The following is a 24,240-nucleotide window of genomic DNA, read 5'->3' on the forward strand; positions in this document are numbered from 1 at the left end:
GAGGACGAGCGAGCTGCCTGATACATGGTGCTAGCTGGGGATGGGCGAGCTGCCTGATACATGGTGCCAGCTGAGGATGGGCGAGCTGCCTGATACATGGTGGTAGCTGAGGACGGGCGAGATGCCTGATACATAGTGCTAGCTGAGGATGGGCGAGATGCCTGATACATGGTGCTAGCTGAGGATGGGCGAGCTGCCTGATGCATGGTGCTAGCTGAGGATGGGCGAGCAACCTGATACATGGTGCCAGCTGAGGATTGGCGAGCTGCCTGATACATGGTGCCAGCTGAGGATGGGCGAGCTGCCTGATACATGGTGCCAGCTGAGGATGGGTGAGATGCCTGATTCATGGTGCCAGCTGAGGATGGGTGAGATGCCTGATACATGGTGCCAGCTGAGGACGGGCAAGATGCCTGATACATGGTGCTGAGGATGGGCGAGATGCCTGATACATGGTGCTGAGGAAGGGCGAGATGCCTGATACATGGTGCCAGCTGAAGACAGGCGAGCTGCCTGATACATGGTGCCAGCTGAGGATGGGCGAGCTGCCTGATACATGGTGCCAGCTGAGGACGGGTGAGCTGCTGGATACATGGTGCCAGCTGAGGACGGGCGAGCTGCCTGATACATAGTGCTAGCTGAGGATGAGCGAGCTACCTGATACATGATGCCAGCTGAGGACGGACGAGCTGCCTGATACATGCTGCTAGCTGAGGACGAGCGAGCAGCCTGATACATGGTGGTAGCTGGAGACGGGCGAGCTGCCTGATACATGGTGCTAGCTGAGGATGGGCAAGCTGCCTGATACATGGTGCCAGCTGAGGACGGGCGAGCTGCCTGATACATGGTGCTAGCTGAGGACGGGCGAGTTGCCTGATACATGGTGCTAGCTGAGGATGGGCGAGCTGCCTGATACATGGTGCTAGCTGAGTATGGGCGAGCTGCCTGATACATGGTGCTAGCTGAGGATGGGCAAGCAGCCTGATACATGGTGCTAGCTGAGGATGGGCAAGCTGCCTGATACATGGTGCTAGCTGAGGACAGGCGAGATGCCTGATACATAGTGCTAGCTGAGGATGGGCGAGATGCCTGATACATGGTGCTAGCTGAGGATGGGCGAGCTGCCTGATGCATGGTGCTAGCTGAGGATGGGCGAGCTGCCTGATACATGGTGCCAGCTGAGGATGGGCGAGCTGCCTGATACATGGTGCCAGCTGAGGATGGGCGAGCTGCCTGATACATGGTGCCAGCTGAGGATGGGTGAGATGCCTGATACATGGTGCCAGCTGAGGATGGGCGAGATGCCTGATACATGGTGCCAGCTGAGGATGGGCGAGATGCCTGATACATGGTGCTGAGGATGGGCGAGCTGCCTGATACATGGTGCCAGCTGAGGATGGGTGAGATGCCTGATACATGGTGCCAGCTGAGGATGGGCGAGATGCCTGATACATGGTGCTAGCTGAGGACGGGCGAGATGCCTGATACATGGTGCTGAGGACGGGCGAGATGCCTGATACATGGTGCTAGCTGAGGACGGGCGAGCTGCCTGATACATGGTGCCAGCTGAGGATGGGCGAGCTGTCTGATACATGGTGCCAGCTGAGGATGGGTGAGATGCCTGATACATGATGCCAGCTGAGGATGGGTGAGATGCCTGATACATGGTGCCAGCTGAGGATGGGCGAGATGCCTGATACATGGTGCTGAGGACGGGCGAGATGCCTGATACATGGTGCTGAGGACGGGCGAGATGCCTGATACATGGTGCTGAGGACGGGCGAGATGCCTGATACATGATGCTGAGGACGGGCGAGATGCCTGATACATGGTGCTGAGGACGGGCGAGATGCCTGATACATGGTGCTGAGGACGGGCGAGCTGCCTGATACATGGTGCTGAGGACGGGCGAGATGCCAGCTACATGGTGCTGAGGACGGGCGAGATGCCTGATACATGGTGCTGGGGACGGGCGAGCTGCCTGATACATGGCGCTGAGGACGGGCGAGATGCCTGATACATGGTGCTGAGGACGGGCGAGATGCCTGATACATCGTGCTGAGGACGGGCGAGATGCCTGATACATGGTGCCAGCTGAGGACGGGCGAGATGCCTGATACATGGTGCTGAGGACGGGCGAGATGCCTAATACATGGTGCTGAGGACGGGCGAGATGCCTGATACATGGTGCTGAGGACGGGCGAGATGCCTGATACATGGTGCCAGCTGAGGACGGGCGAGATGCCTGATACATGGTGCCAGCTGAGGACGGGCGAGCTGCCTGATACATGATACCAGCTGAGGACGGGCGAGCTGCCTGATACATGGTGCTGAGGACGGGCGAGATGCCTGATACATGGTGCCAGCAGAGGACGGGCGAGCTGCCTGATACATGGTGCCAGCTTAGGACGGGCGAGCTGCCTGATACATGGTGCTGAGGACGGGCGAGATGCCTAATACATGGTGCCAGCTGAGGACGGGCGAGATGCCTGATACATGGTGCCAGCTGAGGACGGGTGAGATGCCTGATACATGGTGCTGAGGACGGGTGAGATGCCTGATACATGGTGCCAGCTGAGGACGGGCGAGATGCCTGATACATGGTGCTGAGGACGGGTGAGATGCCTGATACATGGTGCTGAGGACGGGCGAGATGCCTGATACATGGTGCCAGCTGAGGATGGGCGAGCTGCCTGATACATGGTGCCAGCTGAGGACGGGCGAGCTGCCTGATACATGGTGCCAGCTGAGGATGGGCGAGATGCCTGATACATGGTGCCAGCTGAGGATGGGCGAGCTGCCTGATACATGGTGCTAGCTGAGGACGGGCGAGCTGCCTGATACATGGTGCCAGCTGAGGATGGGCGAGCTGCCTGATACATGGTGCCAGCTGAGGACGGGCGAGCTGCCTGATACATGGTGCCAGCTGAGGATGGGTGAGCTGCCTGATACATGGTGCCAGCTGAGGATGGGCGAGCTGCCTGATACATGGTGCCAGCTGAGGATGGGCGAGCTGCCTGATACATGGTGCTAGCTGAGGATGGGCGAGCTGCCTGATACATGGTGCCAGCTGAGGATGGGCGAGCTGCCTGATACATGGTGCCAGCTGAGGACGGGCGAGCTGCCTGATACATGGTGCCAGCTGAGGATGGGCGAGCTGCCTGATACATGGTGCCAGCTGAGGACGGGCGAGCTGCCTGATACATGGTGCCAGCTGAGGACGGGCGAGCTGCCTGATACATGGTGCCAGCTGAGGACGGGCGAGCTGCCTGATACATGGTGCCAGCTGAGGATGGGCGAGCTGCCTGATACATGGTGCCAGCTGAGGACGGGCGAGCTGCCTGATACATGGTGCCAGCTGAGGACGGGCGAGCTGCCTGATACATGGTGCCAGCTGAGGACGGGCGAGCTGCCTGATACATGGTGCCAGCTGAGGATGGGCGAGCTGCCTGATACATGGTGCCAGCTGAGGACGGGCGAGCTGCCTGATACATGGTGCCAGCTGAGGACGGGCGAGCTGCCTGATACATGGTGCCAGCTGAGGATGGGCGAGCTGCCTGATACATGGTGCCAGCTGAGGACGGGCGAGCTGCCTGATACATGGTGCCAGCTGAGGATGGGCGAGCTGCCTGATACATGGTGCCAGCTGAGGACGGGCGAGCTGCCTGATACATGGTGCCAGCTGAGGATGGGCGAGCTGCCTGATACATGGTGCCAGCTGAGGACGGGCGAGCTGCCTGATACATGGTGCCAGCTGAGGATGGGCGAGCTGCCTGATACATGGTGCCAGCTGAGGACGGGCGAGCTGCCTGATACATGGTGCCAGCTGAGGATGGGCGAGCTGCCTGATACATGGTGCCAGCTGAGGACGGGCGAGCTGCCTGATACATGGTGCCAGCTGAGGACGGGCGAGCTGCCTGATACATGGTGCCAGCTGAGGATGGGCGAGCTGCCTGATACATGGTGCCAGCTGAGGACGGGCGAGCTGCCTGATACATGGTGCCAGCTGAGGATGGGCGAGCTGCCTGATACATGGTGCCAGCTGAGGACGGGCGAGCTGCCTGATACATGGTGCCAGCTGAGGATGGGCGAGCTGCCTGATACATGGTGCCAGCTGAGGACGGGCGAGCTGCCTGATACATGGTGCCAGCTGAGGACGGGCGAGCTGCCTGATACATGGTGCCAGCTGAGGATGGGCGAGCTGCCTGATACATGGTGCCAGCTGAGGACGGGCGAGCTGCCTGATACATGGTGCCAGCTGAGGATGGGCGAGCTGCCTGATACATGGTGCCAGCTGAGGACGGGCGAGCTGCCTGATACATGGTGCCAGCTGAGGACGGGCGAGCTGCCTGATACATGGTGCCAGCTGAGGACGGGCGAGCTGCCTGATACATGGTGCCAGCTGAGGATGGGCGAGCTGCCTGATACATGGTGCCAGCTGAGGACGGGCGAGCTGCCTGATACATGGTGCCAGCTGAGGATGGGCGAGCTGCCTGATACATGGTGCCAGCTGAGGACGGGCGAGCTGCCTGATACATGGTGCCAGCTGAGGATGGGCGAGCTGCCTGATACATGGTGCCAGCTGAGGACGGGCGAGCTGCCTGATACATGGTGCCAGCTGAGGACGGGCGAGCTGCCTGATACATGGTGCTAGCTGAGGATGGGCGAGCTGCCTGATACATGGTGCCAGCTGAGGATGGGCGAGCTGCTCTGCTCCGGGAGTTCAAATGTGACCAGTGTCTTGCAATTCTCTATGCTCAGCTATATAGCAAATTCTGAGTGTCACCTACAACACTGACTCCTCTGCGATCTATAGGGAATCACAGGGATGACTATGACTACATTTTTACATGCACATATTTGTTTTTCTCTTTAGCTAAGCCCTCAACTCGCTCTCACTGTATCTAAGCCCTGAGCTCGCTCTCTCACTGTATCTAAGCCCTGAGCTCGCTCTCTCTAAGTCCTGAGCTTGCTGTATCACTGTATCTAAGCCCTGAGCTCGCTCTTACTGTATCTAAGCCCTGAGATCGCTCTCTCACTGTATCTAAGCCCTGAGTTCGCTCACTATAGCCATTCATCTATGTATACAATCCGCTTGTCAAACATCGCCTCTAGCGGCCGCTGGTTGTACTGCAGTCAGCACTTGATTATTACACAATGGTGAGAGCTCCTCCCCTTTTACATTCAATGTGCGACCAAGAATAACAAATGGTGACGTCACTATCAGCAGCCGTTTGGTCTCCGCGCTGCCAGAAGTAGGGGGCGGGGCTAGCTGGACGTCACTGATGCCGGTGGTAGTGGGAGCTGTGGGGATCGTCAGAGTAACAGCTGCTGTAGGACCCCCGGCGGCGCTGTCTACCGACCGCAGGTGGGAAGTGTGGCTGCTGCTGTGCGCAGTGGGGGGGTGACATGGGGCAGAGGCGCCTGTTTGTGCCTGGCTGTGGCTGACATACTAGTCTATGTTATTGGTGAATGTGGGGCTGGGTGAGCTCATATACCACTCGTGCTCGCCTACTGGCTTGCACCACGCATGTCATATGAGGGTGGGCGAGCATGAATAGTATATGAGAGTGGGCAGCATGCGTGACATAAGATTGTGGCCAAATATCTGTGGCGTATGAGAGCGGGCAGCATGTATGACAGCACGTATGGCGCTTGACGATGCGTGAGCACATGATCATGGCCGGGTTAGCTCATGTTCACACTATGTTTTATGTCATTCGCTCTGTTACGTTTACGTCAGATACAAGTCCCGTTAAATGGAGGCTGTACCAGTGCCCGACGTTGGCGTTCCTCACCCATAGACTAATACAGGATCTGTTACGGAGCCTCCACCACATCTGTATAGTGGCGGTATTCTCTGAGTGATAGTACTTATTGTACAGCTGCAAGTTCCGATCCGGTGATTTGAGCTAATGGCATCATGTTTGTCTATAATGCTGTGAGATTAGACATGAGATTCCCGGTCTGCAGGGAATTGGGGCCATAATACAGATGAAAAACTTCACCCACTATATGGTCTTGTGAATTAGGGCTTTTCATGCTGTAATCATTAAATAGATTCCATTATTTATTTTACTCACTTATATAGCGCCATTAATTCCACAGCACTTTACATATGTCATCATCACTGTCCCCATTGGGACTCACAATCTAGATTCCCTATCAGTATGTCTTTAGTGTGGGAGGAAACCGGAGGAAACCCACGGAAACATGGGGAGAACATACAAACTCCTTGCAGATGTTGTCCTTGGTAGGATTTGACCCAGGACCCCAGCGCTGCACGGCTGCAGTGCTAACCACTGAGCCACCCTGCTGCCCATTATAGTATAGATGGGTGCCACTGTTTAGACATCCATTTAACATATTATTAGTTACTAAAGGAGTTGTCCACTATTGGACAAAGCCTTATTAATGGGCTGACTGATATTCACTATAGTTTAGCAAAAAGATTCAGAGGACCCTGGTCCAGTGGCTACATCAATAGTCATCGAATGTCGTTCTGTTTCAGCAGCCTACTAATCAGAAGAGGCGTCTGGGTTGTCCCAGTAAGTAGGATGTTCACATTGATCTAGGACAACCAATGTGGCTGCCAGGCCAGGCTCCTGTGAATCTTTTTCGCAGAACTCTTATTCCCCTCCCGATTCAGCACCGCTCTGGAGGTGTCCCCCATCGACCCTGCAGTGCTGATGTGACGAGCCCACTGGATGTTGACCCCAGCAGACTTATTGGGGTCGCAGCACAAAGTACAGATGAGTGGTGGGGATGTGGGAGGTGAGTATCAATTTTTTATTTATTTGTCTCCTTCCTCGGCCCATTAATTAGGGGTTGTTCACTACTGGACAGTTCTATTGTTCTTTTATGAGTAAAATTGCAAAATGGTTGTTAAAAAAACAAAAAGCTTTGTAATTTACTCATAATTAAAAGTCCTGTACATTCTGAAGAACGTTGTATATAGCTTGTTATTATAGCTTGTTCTAGCTTGTTGCCACTGTGATCTATCAGTGGTGGCTGAACATGCACCATGCATTCAAGCTTTTTCCAATACAGCTTGTAAGTGCTGCACTGGAGGTGACTGGATCACTGGAGCCCACTGTTGCTCCTAAAAAACACCTTTGCATCCTATTTTAAAAACGTATAGTATTTTCAGTAGCACTGATCAACAGCTTCAACGTCATCTTCTTTCTTCTTAGAAACTAGGTGATGTGTCTAGAAAAATACATAATCAACAAGCAAAATCTTAAATAGCGAGTATAAGAACTCTGTGCCGATGTTGACTTTGATCCCAGGACCCCAATGCTGCGTCAGTAGTGCCAGTTATGTGGCATAACCAGCCGGTATGACCCCACTAGTTTGTATGAGGCCTTTTTTCTATAAATCAGAATATCAGCGCCTTCAGATCTTTCAGTAATATTACATGTCAGAAGTCTGTTGCTATCTTCAGATGTTCTATGTAACCACATCATTGAACTTTAGAAATTGTGCTCCTCCTAAATGTCTTCCTGTGTGTAGTCTCACTTGTCATTTCAGGAAGGAAGACAAAATCCTAGAAGGTAGTCTCTGTGAAGATTGTATATACCGAAACATTACATGTAGGAAATCCTGTACCAGAGGAAATGTGCCAAAATAATGTTTATCTGTGCTGTAAAGAAAACAAAACACCTTGAGCCTAACGCCAATGGAATAGAGACTCGTGCAGAGTAGACTATACGCAGGGCTGTGGAGTCGGAGGTTTGGCTTACCGACTCCACAGCCCTGACTCTATGGTAATCTGTAACGTCAGAAAAGGCTCAGACTACGTACAGCATAAAGGAGAAGATGTTCATGTCCCTATACAGAAGTGGCTGCATATTTGACTTTAAACTGTCTAAAATACCTAAAAGTACATAGGCTGCTTCTCATTCTATCTTAGTCCAGCTCATGGTCAATCCACTCATCTAGCCTTTGTGGTTTGGCTGCAGCGGTGGCGTCATGTCCACAGTGCACATCACTGCTGTAGCTAATCGCTGAGTTCAGTAGCTGTGCCAAGGTAGATGGCACGAGCTGCTGATCTTAGTGATTGGCTACAGTACTGATGCATGCTGTCAATGTGCCATCACTGCTGCAGCCAAAACACCAAGACCTGAGCAGTGGCTGGGAGCAGGTACTGGATCCGGGGAAGGTGAGAACCTCTTCTTTGTTATTTTATCACTTTTTGGGTCCACTTTTCTAAAAGTGGAAAAGCCTCTGTTAACTCCATCTTCCTCTGTTCTGTTGGTGTCCCATGTTCGTAGTTATGCACAAAGTGCTATCCACAACACTTTTGTCACCAAGTTTTTGCTACCCCATCTGAGAGCAACATAATATAGGGGCAGGAACCTTGATTCTAATGATGTAGCACTTACTGGACATACTTTTGATAAAATCAGTGTTTTATCTGCTGCAAATCTGATTGTTGAGCTCTGTATAACCCCATTCCCACCACTGATTGGCAGATTACTGCCCATGTACACAGAAAGCTGCCAATCACTGGTGGGGGTGGGGTAATACAGAGCTCTTAAAGAGGTCATCCACAACTTTTACATTGATGGCCTATCCTTAGCTGCTTTTTTTTACCTGCTTATTTTCCGCATCCATTGTAAGTCTATGGGGAAAATCTGCACATAAAACTCAGTTTACATGCTCAGTGTTTTATGTGCAGCGTACATGCTAAATAAATAAATAAATGACAAAGCTTCTCCTATACTTTGCAATGTTATATACGTACAGCACACAGATGTCATCCATGTGCTGTATGTGTTCTTTAGAGACCCATAAAATTGGATGGGCCCTTTTCATCTGTGCAGCTGGAAAAAACAGACATGTTGCCCTGTATTTTGCATGGACACCCGATCCGTGAAAAACACAGACATGTGAACAGCACCATAGATTATAATGGGTATGTGTTTTTTTTTCCCTTAAAAATAACGCCTACAACACGGATGTGTGAAGGAGGCTTAAGATGTAGTAGAGGAAGTAAAATTTCAGTTAGGCTTCTTTCACACGTCCGGATATTGCCGGTACTGGAAATACCAATACCGGAGCTATCCGTGTGTTCGTGTGCCCCTGTGTGACAACCTTATGCCGCATCAGGAACAGGATTACACGTACCCGGCGCCTGGGAATCAGTGTACAGTTATCACTGTTCCCAAGCGCCGGGTGCTGAACGCTGCCCTCATCATTGTTCCCTGCTAGTGCTGCAATCAGCACCAGCAGGGGACAATGTTGAGAGTAGTATTCTGCTCCTGCTGAGTCCTGGTGTAAAAATTAGAAAAAAAAAGCAAAAAACCTTATACTCACCTGTCCGGAAAGTGTACCCCGCTGTAACCCAACTGACCTCTCATGCTGGGGAGCCGAGGAGAATGACTCCCACCCCTCACAGTAGTGACTCAACCCACCATTACCTGTGTGATCGTGTGCTTTTTTTGGGGAAACTTACTATGGAGACATTGTGCCTCTTCCCATATTTACAGTGTACTTTCATACAAGGCTTCCCACTTTACTCCCATTTGGTATTCCTGGATCAAGCACACTCGCTACACTATTGCATCTATCTTCAAGCACCCCTCTGACATCCGATATCATCCACTCTACAGATTACAATATTTTTCGGCTTCCTGCCAGTATAAGCATCCAGATCTGCTCTTCTATGCCGAGCTACTCGCAAGTCACAATTTGGAGACCTTCTCTTCATAGCTGCTTGCTAGATCTGGTGCTAATGCACTAAGCTTGCAGACAGCCACTAGCCACACCACTTGAACCCGTGAACCACAGGTTGTAGACCCTGCTTTATAGGCTTTGATACACTTCAGCGCTTTCTCGCTGAAGCAACTCTTAGCTTCAGGTAAATGGATGGGACACAAGTTCACATATGTAATATATGGAGGATTTGTTATCTCTCTTCGTTGATTTGTACATATTACCATCATTGCTCTGTAGAACTGGAGGTACACTATAATAATCGAATGGGAAAATCTTTACTCCTGAATAAATTTTACAGTATTCTGTGGTTTAATCGCTTCCTGCCATATGATGTACAGTTACGTCATGTACTGGGTCCCTGACGTTGATGCGGACTTGCAAGCCGAGCCCACATGTTACCTGGCAGATGATGGCTGTAATATTTGCCCATCATCTGCCTCTAACAGCCGCAGGTTGAGCGGAGCTCCACCCATGGTTATTAACCTGTTAAATGCCACTGTCAATCTCTGATGGGTTGCCATGACAGCCAGAGATCTGCTGAAGACCTCCGTGCCTGTCATGATGGTATTCCTTTGAAGGCCAGCCTGCAGCCGTGAAATTTCTTATATATAGCAATACTATGATATTGCTGTGCATAGTAGAAGCGATCAGACAATTGTAGGTTCAGTCCCCAAATGGGACTAACAAGTACAGTAGAAAGTGGAAAAGTAATTTCAAATCACCCTCCTTTTTCCCCATTAAAAATAGATATGAAAAATACACATTTTGTATCACTACGTCCATAAAAGTCTGATCTATCAAAATACAAAATAAACTAATCCAATCAGTAAACTGATAATGAGAGAAAAAATTGAAACGCCAGAATTACGTTTTTTCGGTTGTCGCAACGCTGCCAAAACCCAAAATTAGTATCAATAAAAACATCCACTCAGGGTGCAAAAAATAAGCCCTCACACAGCCCCATTGACCAAAAATGTAAAATGTTACGGGTCAGAAAATGGTGACACAAGCAAGATCCTTTTTTTTTTTTTTCACCACTTACCGGTAAATGAAAAAGAAAAAACTGTAAATGTTTGGTATCTGCGTAATCGTATTGACCTGGAGAACCATATTGCCAGGTCACTTTTACCGTATAGTGAACATGGTAAATAAAAAAAAGAAAAACAAAACAATTGTGGAATTGCACTTATTTTTTGCAATTTCAACGCACTTAGAATTTTTTCCCCTGCTGAAATTGGCCGCGGTGGGAGGGGTTAAAGGATCCATATTACAGAATGTTGTGTAGACCTACAATATGTAGTGGTAAGAGCTATGGGCATTTACATTGACCGATCCCAGCTGTGACATGACTGCTGATTGGCGATCGTTTGCTGCCATGCTTAGACGGGACAGCCAGAATTCTGTGCGCACAGAACTTTTGTTAATATGCTATATGCACAGAATGATTGTGTTATCTGCAGTATATTACCTACCGTATATTCCGGCGTATAAGACGACTTTTGAAGACTGAAAAATCTTCTGTCTAGTCTGGGGTCGTCTTATACGCCGGTAATGTTTTTGAACTTTCAGAAATTGACATGCGGGGATACTCTGGGGGTGTTAATAAGCTGCCGTGGCCGTATCCCTGCCATGTGGGAGTTAATATAAGGTGGAGGGAGTTAAAATACGGCGGCGGTAGGTCCAGACAGTCAGCGCTTCTGTGCTGAAACTGACACATCGCTGCGCTGTGTCTTCTCAGGCCTGGAACACAGCGCAGCGTATTCCCAGCAGTGGAGACAGACAGAACCTAGCGAACTTTTCTGACACATCGCAGTGTCTTCCCAGCTCCGGACACAGCGCAGGGCTTCTGTGCCGACAGCTTTCACTTGTCACAGAAGCGCTGCGCTGTGTCAGGAGCTGGGAAGTTCGCATCGCTTCTGTGACAAGTAGTGTTGAGCATTCCGATACTGTAATATCGGGTATCGGCCGATATTCGCGGTATCGTAATTCCGATACTTAATTCCAATACTTTTACAATATCGAATACCGGAATCGGAAGTTCCCATAATGCCTGCGCTCTGCAGTGTCTCTGAAGGATGACAAGCTGGATGGCAGAGCTCAGCTGAGATCCAGCCTGTCATCAGAATGCCATCCCAGCGTGGGAGAATTCTCCTGATTGTTTAAAAGCCGGCGGGTGGTAAAAAGCCGCCGGCTTTTAAACAATCACACAGCCCCATACTGCTTCCCCGCAGCCTCCCACCCTGATCCTCCGCTCCCCTCGCCACCTCCCATCCCGATCGTAAGTTAGGACCGGGCGGGTAGTGCAGCACAAAGGAGCGGGGAGTGAAGGACCCGGGCGGGGAAGCCGGCAGTGAAAAGACTTCACCGCCGGCTTTCCCGTTCTGTGCTGCGCTTTCCCGCCGGTTATTTCAAATGAACAGCTGAGGTATCAGGTGATGCCGATCAGCTGTTCATTTGAAGTTGCCGCGGTGCCCTCAGAGGGTTCATGTGAGTTCATGCTTGACTGCATTGCATGAACTCACATGAACTTTCCCACGGTCTCACAGGTCAGCCTCACCTCCCAGACCCGTCATGATTGGTGTGTGTGGGGTGTCTGTGAGATGTGTGCGCGGTGTCTGTGCGATGTCTGCGGGTGTGCGCGGTGTCTGTGCTATGTGTGCGGGTGTGTGCGTGCAGGCAGACATAGGCCGATGTGACACTACTACTCCCATCGGCCTATGTCTGTCCCCCGTCCACTCCTGCCAGCAGGATCAGCTCGATGGGAGCAGTAGTTCCCATCAGCCTGATCCTGCTATATAAATTGCCCTACTGTGTCCCCAATAAATGTTAAATACATGTCATTGGTGGCCAGTGGTTACCTACAATAAATTAGTTCATACATTACCTGTCCCCGCCGATCGCCACCTAAAATAAAGTAAAAAATAAAAAACTATACCTATACTCACCTAGACACCTAATTCCCCGAAGCCATCGATCTCCTGTAATAAAATATAAAATAATAAACCACAACCTTATCCTTACCCCTCCGTAGTAGTCCACGAGTGTCCCACGAAGATCTCCAGTTCAGAGCAGCCACACAGAATGTGACCGCTCTGAACCGCTGCCGCCGCTAGAATGACGGGGCCGTAAAGCAGCCCCGTCATTGCATAAGCGGGTTCGCCGGAGTTCAGGCAGCGCTGCTCCGGTTAGCTGCTTTACGGCCCTGCTGTATCGTGAGAAATTCCCACAGTACAGCAGTGCCGTAAAGGAGGTCTCCGGAGCTGTGCTGACTGAATGCACTCCGGTGACCTCAGTCAGTGGCTCCCGCTGCCGGGAGCGGACGTGTTCCCGGCAGCGTGAGCTTACAGCAGCCATGCACAGCTGTCACCATCTCCAGATGTGACAGCTGTGCATGGGAGATCAGCGCAGGAACGTGGACAGGTAACTATTTTTTTTTAGTAAACTAAGAATTAAATAAAATGGTGTGTTTTATTTCAAATAACTTATTTTTTTCTGGGTGTAGTGTGTTTTTTCTTTTTAACACTTTGTAGGTTAGTAATGGGGGTGTCTTATAGACGCCCATCATTACTAACCTGGGCTTCATGGCAGCTGGCGCTGACATGAACCCCAGCCCTATTACCCCCTGCCACCGCACCAGGGCAGCGTGGAAGAGCGAGGCTAAGTGCCAGAATTGGCGCATCCTATGGATGCGCCATTTCTGGGGCGGCTGACGGCTGGTGTTTCTAGCCTGGGAGGGGGCCAATATTCATGGCACCCTTCCTGGGCTATTAATATCAGCCCCCAGCTGTCTGCCTAGCCTTTGCTAGCTATTAAAATAGGGGGGACCCCACGTCATTTTTTTGGGGGGGTCCCCCATTTTAATAGCTAGTAAAGGCTAGGTATTCAGCTGGGGGCTGATATTAGTAGTCTGGGAAGCTCCGTGGGTATTACCCCCTTCACAGGCTTCAAACATCTGCCCCAGCCGTCTGCTTAACCTCCGCTAGAGACTAAAATTAAGGGGAACCCCACGCCAATTTTTTTTTAAATAAATCCTTTATTTTAACACTAAATGACAAGTACAGTAATCAACACTATCACTGTACTTCATATATATGTGACTGACATGTTTCTATCTATCTAATCTATGTATGATTCTCTATTCCTTCTATTCTAAATTGTCGGGTACAGATGCTGAATTGCCGGCCGGCTTTTTTAAAGAGACGGTGCATGAAAACACTATTATATTTTTTAATAAATCCTTTACACTAAATGACAAGTACATTAAGCAACAATGTCACTGTACTTCATATATATGTGACTGACATATTTCTATCTATCTAATCTATGTGTGAAGCTCTATTCTTTCTGTTGTAAATTGTCGGGTACCGGTGTATGCCGCTGATGAAAATGGATGATAGTAATGTTGTTGTTGTATGCCTTATGTTTATGAGTGACAGTTTTCCTGCTATATACCTGCATGTCATAAGAATTTAAATTAAAAAAGGACCATGTTAAATTCAAATCTGTTTTTTTTTTATTTTTACCGGTGTTTGGTATGCGTTGGAAAAGGGGTAGTCTTATACGGTGAATATATCCTAAACTCTATATTTTAACAGGAAAGTAGGGGGGTCGTCTTATACACCAGGTCGTCTTATAAGCCGGAATATACTGTAGCTACACAAGACAATGTGCTGCAGAGAATGTTTTTTTTTTTTTTTAAGTCTGCTAAAAAGTCATTACACAAAGAACAGCATCTAAATGTACCATTATTAGTCTATAGAAAAAGTTATGTATTAATTGTATGTATGATAAGTTGCTGAGCAGATGTATAGCAGCAAACCCTGGCATTTTACGATGATGATGATGATGATGATGATATTTTCAGTGTAAAATAAAGTCATTTACTTTTTTTTTTTTCCTTCCCAGATTGTGCCGTTCTAATTTTGATCTACCTTGACCATGGTAGATGTCGGAAAATGGCCGATATTTGCACTTTGTCCTCAAGAAGATTTGAAGCTCATCAGAAAGGCTTGTGTATTCGGTTCTGGAAATGAAGTGTTATACATCACAAAAAATGATGAAGTATAGTAGACACGTCATTTATGTTCATTTACCTTGACAAAAATGCCCAAAAACTACATGGGGCCCGTTTAGTTATTTCAATTCATAATTTAATAATAACATTTCGCTAGTGGTGCAATTGCATTAAATTATGTCCTTCCAATTCCTGTAATCATGATTTTTTGAGATAATGTTTATATCTGTGATCCAGTCCATATTTTGCTCTTGCACTGACACATGTCACTTGGCTGTCTCCACTGTCATTGCTATGTAGTCTGTCATCTGAATGTAGGAAGCTGCAGGACATTGTCGCAATGGGGATGTGGTAACTGGGACCTGTCAATCTCTGATGGTCTACATCCCACAACAGGAGTGTGTCCTTCATGGTAAATTCCTACTGTGTAACTCCTAGTAGGTTTACCAGGATTTCTGAATCTCCTCCAATGGGCATATAGACTGGTCGTAGAGAGAACATACCTAGCTTTTGTTTTTTTTTTTCAAAATACATTGGAGCAGATTTACTAAAACGTTCTAATTTTTAGACCATGTAAACTTAGACTTTGGTCTTAAAATTTACTAAATTGATCACAGTGGTTTATGCGGTTTGTAGCATCTTTAGACTCCCCATTCCTAGTTCACTACACCTATTAGTTGGCCTACTTTATTCCTGAAATTACACGCTTGGCGTGGTATATTAACCTGCGCGTCTTTCCAGCAAATCCACTACCGTTTCTTATGAAACTGCGCCTTGTTGATGGGTAATAAAGTGCAGCAGGACAGTGTAAGATATATGCAAACATTGAATATGTGACATTTGTACGGCATTACTGTTATATAGAACGTACTTATAAAATGAAGCTGCTTGTGCACAAATTGGCAAATTCGTCTATTCCTATGAGCCATGACAAGGCAACCTCTTTTGATGGGACCCTGCCCATTTCTATCAGACATACCACTTTGGGGTCAAAATCCTACAAATTTAAAGGGCAGGTAGGATCCATTGCTGTTGATGAGTGAGGAGCTGAAAGTGTCTAAATGCATAATAAATGTGGTGCAAGGTATGGTGATTAGTAAAATGTACCAGAGTTTTGGGGCATCTAGCATAGTATCTCCCCACACATGTATTAATGCATTTGAAGACCAATGTTTATACAGCATTATGTGCAAATAGTTTGCCTTGTAGATTGGCATCTTAAAGGAGTTGTCCGGTCTAAAGGCCCCGTCACACATAACGAGATCGCTAGCGAGATCGTTAGTGCGTCACGGTTTTGGGATCGCTGGAGAGTCGTTTCGTGATCGCTGGGGAGCTGTCAAACATGCAGAACTTCCCAACGATTTCGGCCGCCCCAGCGATCTAACTAACGATCTCGGCAGTCGTTGGGACGCTTTCACACAGCAGCTATTTCAACGATCCACACCTTGATAGGGACTGTACTGTGTCACAAAGGCGTGCATAAAATTACGCAAAATCAGGACTCAGTCGAATGAACGGATATCAACAGCCCGGACAATTCTGCTAGGATCTGCAATCCAGCACGAGGTCAGAAACAAAGGATGGAATCGCTATTCTGTTGCCTTCTTTATGCACGGATGAAAATGAGAACGCTGTAGCGACCACCAATCGGGGACGAGGGGCGCGGAAAAGTCCAATTTATGCATGCCTACGTGTCTCCGTTCTGAATCGCTAATGAGGTCGTTGATAAGGTGTCAAATACAGCGATGCACACTGCCCAGCGGGAGCGCAACGACCCAGGAATGGTCCAGGAAGCTTTGTAACGATCAGCGATCTCACAGCAGGGGCCTGATCGTTGCTACCTGTCAGACATAACGAGATTGCTAGCAAGATCGCTATTGCGTCACAAAAACCGCGACGTATCAACGATCTCGCTAGCGATCTCGTTATGTGTGACGGGGCCTTTAAGCTCCAAATCTGCAGTCACTCTGTGACTGCAGACTTGTGAACCCTCACATTACACGCACCGCACGCCAGGAGTGGGTGGTCATGTGACCACATTTATGCAAGTTGCATACTTCCAGCCACATTCCGACTAGCCTGTATCTGTCTGCACCTAATACACTTGCATTGAGTGTGGCCAGGTACAGTCTAGTCTGCACATGACCATGTATACAAATCACATAGTTACAGTCATGCTCACGGCATTGGAGAATCCTCAGGACTCACAAGTCTGCAGTCACATAGTGACTGGACAAGGCCTTTAAGCAGGTTACTATATTCACGTTGACTGGCAGAAGGTAATCGATCATTTTGTCCACCTTTCTTGTTGTCAGTATCGTGAAAGTTGCTGAGCAGATGGATGTCATGAAATTTATTTGCAGATATTTACAGTAGGCAAAGATTTGCTGAGCATACTATGCGATTTAGAGTATTACCAGCTTAAAGAAAGTAATATAAATCCTCACGTTTCCCAGAGAGCTTTACCTAAATTCTTCTTTCTTTTGTCTTTTACAGGTTTTTGTGATGGGTACTAACAGCAGTGGCTGTTTAGGAACAGGAGATGCCCAGAGTATCATTGAACCGAGGTGTCTTAATGTTCTCTCAGGGAAGAAGGTAGATATTCTAAGCTGTGGAAGTGGTCCTCATGTGGTGATTGTTACCTCAGGTAGGGATAAAGGGGGCAGGGGACTAAAACAAATGTCTTCATATTAATATTTATGCTTATTTACTGGAATCGGTTTAGCTCGGATGCCACACTGGAAGGCTCTGTCTTGCATGCCTTTTTGGTTGAGCTAAGCAGCGATGCCATTAGGTTAATGTTTGGCTGAACCTGACCTCGTCGAGATTTGCTGACCATTAAACGTGCATGCGAGTACTCCAGATTTTGCCCTACAGCTTGGGTTTCTAGCAGCGGCTTATTGCGCTTTCACTGTTGATGAGGATACATACATGCTCAGCCAAGTCAAGCGTGCATGTGTATGAGGCGAGGTGAGAAGCCGCAAACTACATGAGCATTTAATGCAAGTGTTTAAAGGGAATGTAATCAGAAAATGTTCTACTGTTTAAGTTAAGTTTTTATGCTAAATGTATTTAAAAAAAATGGTCATGGGCTGTGTGAAAAGAGAAATCTTGCAATTTTTACACTGGTCACTGGATCTATTCTAGACTCGTCTTCCATTCTTATAGGAAATGCCCATGTACATTTGCCGAAATGAACAGTCTCTGACCCCATTTGTTGTATTGAAGCATTTGATGAGCGTATGCAAGTGTTATTGTGAAGGAAAGAAGAGTAAGGGAAGCTGAATGCATTATTACAGATAGTTTGGTTCCACAAAATAAGCTACAAATACTGATCAGGACACCCAAGTAGGCCACAACCAGTCATAGTGTCGGGAAGAACACAATAGCCATAAATGTTATGTGACTACTGATATGTCAAACATTATTTTTGTGTTTGCAGATGGAGAAATATATAGCTGGGGGCATAATGCCTACAGTCAGTTGGGAAATGGATCTACAAATCAAGCTTTAATTCCATGTCAAGTGTCCACCAACTTGATAAATAAGAAGGTTGTGAGTGTGTCTTGTGGTTCTCATCATTCCATGGTGTCCACATCCGATGGAGAGGTAAGAATGTTTCTTGACATGGTGCAGGAAATTTTCTACAGTACCTAGCGTGGTAATCCTTTTTAGGTTATCAATAGTTCCAAAAAATACCTATCATTGTTTAATCAGAGAAGGTCCAGTCCTTGCAACTCTCACCCATGACCAATGCAGACCATCACATAGGATGTGCCAGTAATATTTAAAGTGGTTATTCAGAGTTTATCTTTTAATTTTAGAGAATAGTATAAAAAAGCAATATAATCATGTTAAAGGGACTCTGTTCAAACCAAGTAATGCTCCTAGTGCACATTGTGGCTAAACATTTAAAGGGGTGGTCTGAAGGCAAAGTCTCGTTTGAGTATTCCAGCATGCACTGGGATTCTCAAATGAATCGTCATCACACAGGACGTAGAGCGCAAAAATACAATAGCTGTTGGATAGTGTAGTTAGGAAATGGTAGGGAATTTTTAAAGCAAGTATATTAGAAAATAGCTTAGATTGTAGCATCAAATAGATAGGAAGTTAGGAGCAAAGTGACTTTGCCTTCGGACCACCCCTTTAAGTGCACCTTCCCACCTGTTTGTTTTCTGTCTATCTCCGCCCTACTCTGGCAGTTTTAAGCCAGAGCTGTCATTCAAAGATTAGGGAGGTAGGTGGACATAGAAGGAAAACAAGCAGGTGGGAAGGTGCACTTAAATGTTTGGCCCCGCCAAGGGTGCAGCGAGCACCTCTGCTTGGTGTGAACAATCATTGTGTGCTGACCGAGTCCCTTTAAATCCCCACTCCTCTTATGGCCCTCACCGGTTGTTGTTGACTTTGCTGGAGCAGGGTCCACTGGAGCAGCTGAGGGTATTTAACAGGTGTTTTGTTTTGGGTATTTATATACATTTCACATTATTCACTGCTGTAAGGAAAGAAAAAAATCTACAGGGTACTTTGTTTTTTTTGTTTTCTTTATTTCTTACAATTCTCTATGTTTCTTAATAATTTAATTTGTTTCCTCTGTGATGTCAAAGGGGGAGTCGTATGTGGCATATATGTTTTTTATGACTTTAAAAGGATGACTGGTCTGTGTGCTGGCACCAGAGAGTCCTTACGGCGCGCCATGTATGCACTGTGAGGATTCACAAGTCTGCAGTCACATAAACTGCGCATAGGCTGGCATTGTTCCTGGCAGCTCGAGTCCTGTTTACACAAGACGATGCGCTGCCGAGAACACTTATTTTTAAGCAAGCTTAAAAATCCTTTCACCTGATGAACAAATGCTGGTTCACGATAATCTTTCAGTGGAAACGCACTTTAAGCACTGTTAGTGGTTTTATATACTGTATACAGAGTTCTCATTTAGCTCAATGTATGCAAGAGTCAGGAAGGCAGATATGGTAATAAACTCTCTGCCAGGTCCATGGGCAATCCTGTTGTCTGTCAGCCGGCTCCCCTCTTCCGCAGCTGCTGACTTTGTAGTGATATTCTAAAATATCCTTGCAGAGTCATTTGCGGACCAGTCTGGAAGTATTTAAGCTATAACCTCCTAGCATTTTTCCAGATGCTTTGATCTTTGACAAAATTTTTGATTAATGATAGATTTTGTCTTTTTTACAAAAGGTGTACGCTTGGGGATATAATAATTCGGGGCAAGTTGGTTCTGGCTCTACGGCAAATCAACCAATCCCTAGAAGAGTAACTAGTTGTCTACAAAACAAGATTGTTGTTGGCATTGCTTGTGGTCAGATGAGCTCCATGGCTATAGTGGACAACGGAGAGGTAAGAAAAGTTGCTGTTGCATTTTTTTTTTGTTATACTCTGCTTTCATAACTGGTAGTATACATCTACAACAATATCAGTAGTTGGGTGATGGGTAGAATAAAATATTTTTTATTGTACAGTTAAGTTTTGTAGAACTATCATCACAAAGCGCTGCAGACTAAGTGGATTAAAAGGGTTGCTAAAATTGATAAATGGTTAAAATTGGTGTGTGCTTATGAAAATAAGGAACTTTGCTATCTACTTGTGATTTGAAATCCTCTTCACTCTACATAACGGAGGGATTTTTAGTTCTACAATTTTTATTGCTCGTTGCCTATCAGTAGTGATCAAGAGCGCAACGCTTGCAAACTCTTTACTATAGAGTTTACTAGAGCTCCTGTGCTGCTCTGATGCTGCCTCTGCTAGCCATATTGGAGACCTAAAGTTTGGATCAGCAGCTCAACAATGCCGCTACTTGAACAGTCAATGTTCAGTAAGCGGAAGAGCAGTGCTCCCTGATAATTGATCCTGATAAAACCAGGGTTAAAGTGAACCTGTCATCAGGTATGACCAATATGAAATAAGCACACCACTTTTCAGCCCTGACATACAGCATTCTATAATGCTGCATATAATCCCCCAACCCTTTGTGCAAGACAAGAAAAAGAGCTTTTATTATACTCAACTAGGGGGGGGGGGGATCTGGTCCGAGGGGTGTCGCTGGTCTTGGTCCGGCACCTCCCTTCTTCTTACGATGCTGTCCTCCTTTTCTGCTCCATGTGGATGACATGTCCCTAAGTCATCCACACAGTCTCCCCGGCGTTGCGCTCCTGCAGGCGTACTTCTCTGCCCTGACAAGGACAGAGCAAAGTACTGCAATGTGCATGCGCCCCGACGCATGTGCACTGCAGTATTCTACGCTGCCCTAGCCATGGCAGAGAAGTACACCTTATCAACATTGATATGAATGTGCCATTGAAACTCAGCAAATGCTGCTGAAACTTTTGAGAAGATATCTGCGTTTAGAAGGCCACTGTTTTATGGCATTATCACTTAAACCTCTACAGTTTGTTTGATTACAGCCATGTTTTCCACTGAATCTCCGGTCTTGTCCAGTATTAAGTTATAGAATTTGATACTGTGAGGGATGAGCAGTAGATGGATAGCTATTTTTACACGGATGAACCTGTGATGGAGCATGTACATGTCCATCCGTCTAGTAAGTTTTTGAAATTCACAAGTAAGATGCATTCTGCACACGTGATAACCAGAAAATAATCTGCTCATCACAGCGCTAATCAAGACGCTTTACTAGGCCACAGAGCCTACTACCAGGCACTGGAGACTTGGCAAGGAGTCCAGACCAATGCTGTAAAATCCCAACATATCTTTACAGCCCAGACTGGAGTGTCCTTCTGCTGTAGGTTTAATGTAGGATTGATATATTTTTAATTAAAATATTCTTGGAAATGTAGTTTGTGATATACATAAGAGTGTCTCGATGAAAAATGGCCCGTTATCGCATAAGTCTTCTAATTATGTCACAAAAGCATTTACAATTTATAATTCTAAGAATATTATTTCCACCTTCTAATAAATGTTTATATATAAAGTGCAGCTAGCCTCTTCAGAGATTATGCTGTTTTGAATGCTAGCGCCACCTATTGGATGTAGCAATCCTAACAGTCAATCTCAACCTTTTAACGAGCCTTGTCACTTGACGTAGAATAAGAAACCAAATTACAAATGTGCACCAACGCTTCTACTTGATATTGGTGCTTAAAGCTGCATATGCTGACGCACTGTCTGCCCACGTGTGTGAAGTTTTATAGTCACTAAAGAAAGCAAAATGATATGCGCTAAATGCACCTAGTGGTTTATTGATATGTAACTTTTGGAGTGGGTAATGGATAGCAATCGGCTAATAAGTGCCTGCCTGTCAGTATGCATTGTCTCTATGTAGATGGCGTGCGTGGTCTTCTGTAATGAATAGCAGTCCGTGGTATGGTCGATGAGAATGCGGTGGAGCTTTACCGTTGGATCCTTGCTGTATGGGACAAACGGCGTCAGCAGTGTTCTTGGCCGGTCACACTTGAAGCGGGAGATGATGAGGGCTTGCCGTGCACTAGTGTTTACTCTGTCGCCTCATTGGGGGACACAGGACCATGGGTGTTATGCTGCTGTCCACTAGGAGGCAACACTATGCTTAATCTGAAAAAGATTAACTGTGGCTCCTCCTCTGCAGTGTACACCCCTGGACGGCATCAGCCTTCTCCAGTTTTTGCTTAGTGTCGCATAGGAGGCACACTTAAAGATTTTTACTCCGATTTTTTCCGATTTTTTTTCCGACTGAATTACAGATGAAGATAAGTGGATCTCCTGCGAGACTCCCGGCATGGCTCCTTCCTCTGCCCCCTTTTACGGGGTGCACAGTTGAAGTCGAGATGTCTACTTACCATGTCGCTCCTTCCCCAGCCCCTCGGGTGCTGGTTCGAAGTCGAGACCCCCCTCCTTCCCCAATTCCTTTTGGTCTCTGGGTTGAGGTCGAGGCGAGGATAACAGCCCCCTGATGGTGACAGCAGCACCCTCCCTAATCCCCCTCTGGGGGGTATTAGGTTGAGACACCTCTAGGAATCCCAGCCCTGCTGTGGACTCCTGTTGGGGCCGGGGGAGAGTGCAAGGCAGTCATGGCATACATAGATACGCCGCCCACTCTCCGTCCCCCGGCCCGCCCCCCAGATGTCGAATATGACAGTCTACAGTGTCATAGAAGGGGCGGAGCCAAACTGAAAGGGCGCCTTTTTTCAGCAATAATGCCACCCTTTTCAGCTCTCCGCCCACCTTCTTCTTCACACTCTGGCGGCCATTATCTGCTACAGGAACATTAACCCTGCAGCTACCTTTCGGCACATAGAGACCAGGCCTGCCAGTCTCCAGGGGGGCACAGGATTGTGGATCTGCGGCGCTGGACTTAAGAGGCACACTGGTGGGGTAAGATCACAGCTGGAATCTCTCACTCGGCTGTGAATCCTATGAGCTTCTCTGCATTGCTGGCCCCCTCTGCATAGCCACCCCTGTATACTATGCCGGGCTCAAGGTCCAAGAAAACCAGGCAGGACTGCTATTGTGCACTCTGTACAGCCTGCAGTAATACTCTCCCCAGTGGCAGCACATATCCACATTGCCAGGACTGCATGCAGACAGCTGTGCCAGAGCCCCATGAAGCCCTTGCCAATACTTCGGTGCCTAATACCACACCGGAATGAGTCACTCAGATGTCGCAATCTATGACGTAGTCTATAGATAACCTCACATCCACATTGCTTCAGGCTCTGCAGAGTCATGCCTCGGCTATGAACACTACTCAGCAAATGGAGAGTTCCACTTGGGGACATGATGGCACGGGCACATCCACGTCTAGGTCAGGACGCAAGCGGACCCACAGGTCACGTTCATCTGCGTCATCCCATACCACACGGTCGTCCCCTTCCAGTGAGAGACACCGTACTCCCAGCTCATCTAGACCGTCCCCTGACAGGGACAGACAATGCAGATCCCCACAGCCATCCCTGACCAGAGAAGGCCTCCGCTCCGGTTCTCCCAGCAGGAGACGCCTTAGTGATACACAGGATTCGGAAGACATCTGTGATTCCGACTCAGACAAGGAAACTGAAGGGTCCCTAATCCCTATCTCCCCTGGCAATACAGTGCTAGTTGATGATCTAATCTCATCCATCCATCGGGTGCTGGACATCTCCGACCCACCCCTGGAGACACCAGGACATAAGATTTCCTTTGAAGGAGTCCTGAAACCGCATAAGGTCTTCTTTGACCACCCAGAGTTTAAAGCGATCCTTAAAAAGCAGTTCTCTCATCCTGAGAAAAAGTTTACTAATCGCAAATATCTGGAGGCGCGGTACCCCTTTCCACCGGAGGTCACCAAACAGTGGACAGATCCACCTGAGGTGGATCCCCCAGTCTCCAGACTAGCAGCACACACACTCCTTTCACTGCCAGATAGCTCAACCCTCAGGGACACAGCAGACCGGCAGGTGGAACGCATGGCTCGTTCAATTTTCGAGGCAGCAGGGGCCTCCTTGGCTCCCGCGTTCGCCTCAGTTTGGGCTGCCAAGGCCATCTTGGCCTGGGCCCAAAATTTAGAAACTGGCCTA

At 47.8% G+C, this 24,240-nt stretch overlaps 1 protein-coding gene across 2 annotated transcripts in view; it reads left to right on the forward strand.

The window, feature by feature from the left end:
• Window positions 1-5,195: 5,195 nt before the first annotated feature.
• Window positions 5,196-24,240, forward strand: part of RCBTB2 (RCC1 and BTB domain containing protein 2) — a 63,364-nt gene continuing 44,319 nt past the window's right edge. For both annotated transcript variants that reach the window (XM_073663827.1, XM_073663828.1), the window contains exons 1-5: window positions 5,196-5,368; window positions 14,626-14,781; window positions 17,231-17,381; window positions 18,177-18,343; window positions 19,928-20,086. In XM_073663827.1, coding sequence (XP_073519928.1) covers window positions 14,659-14,781; window positions 17,231-17,381; window positions 18,177-18,343; window positions 19,928-20,086 — 600 coding nt within the window. In that variant the 5' untranslated portion in view covers window positions 5,196-5,368; window positions 14,626-14,658. The remainder of the gene's footprint in view (window positions 5,369-14,625; window positions 14,782-17,230; window positions 17,382-18,176; window positions 18,344-19,927; window positions 20,087-24,240) is intronic.

The sequence above is a fragment of the Phyllobates terribilis genome, unplaced genomic scaffold, assembly GCF_046119375.1.
Source record: "Phyllobates terribilis strain yellow unplaced genomic scaffold, ASM4611937v1 Scaffold_2__4_contigs__length_985480577, whole genome shotgun sequence".
NCBI lineage: Eukaryota > Metazoa > Chordata > Amphibia > Anura > Dendrobatidae > Phyllobates > Phyllobates terribilis.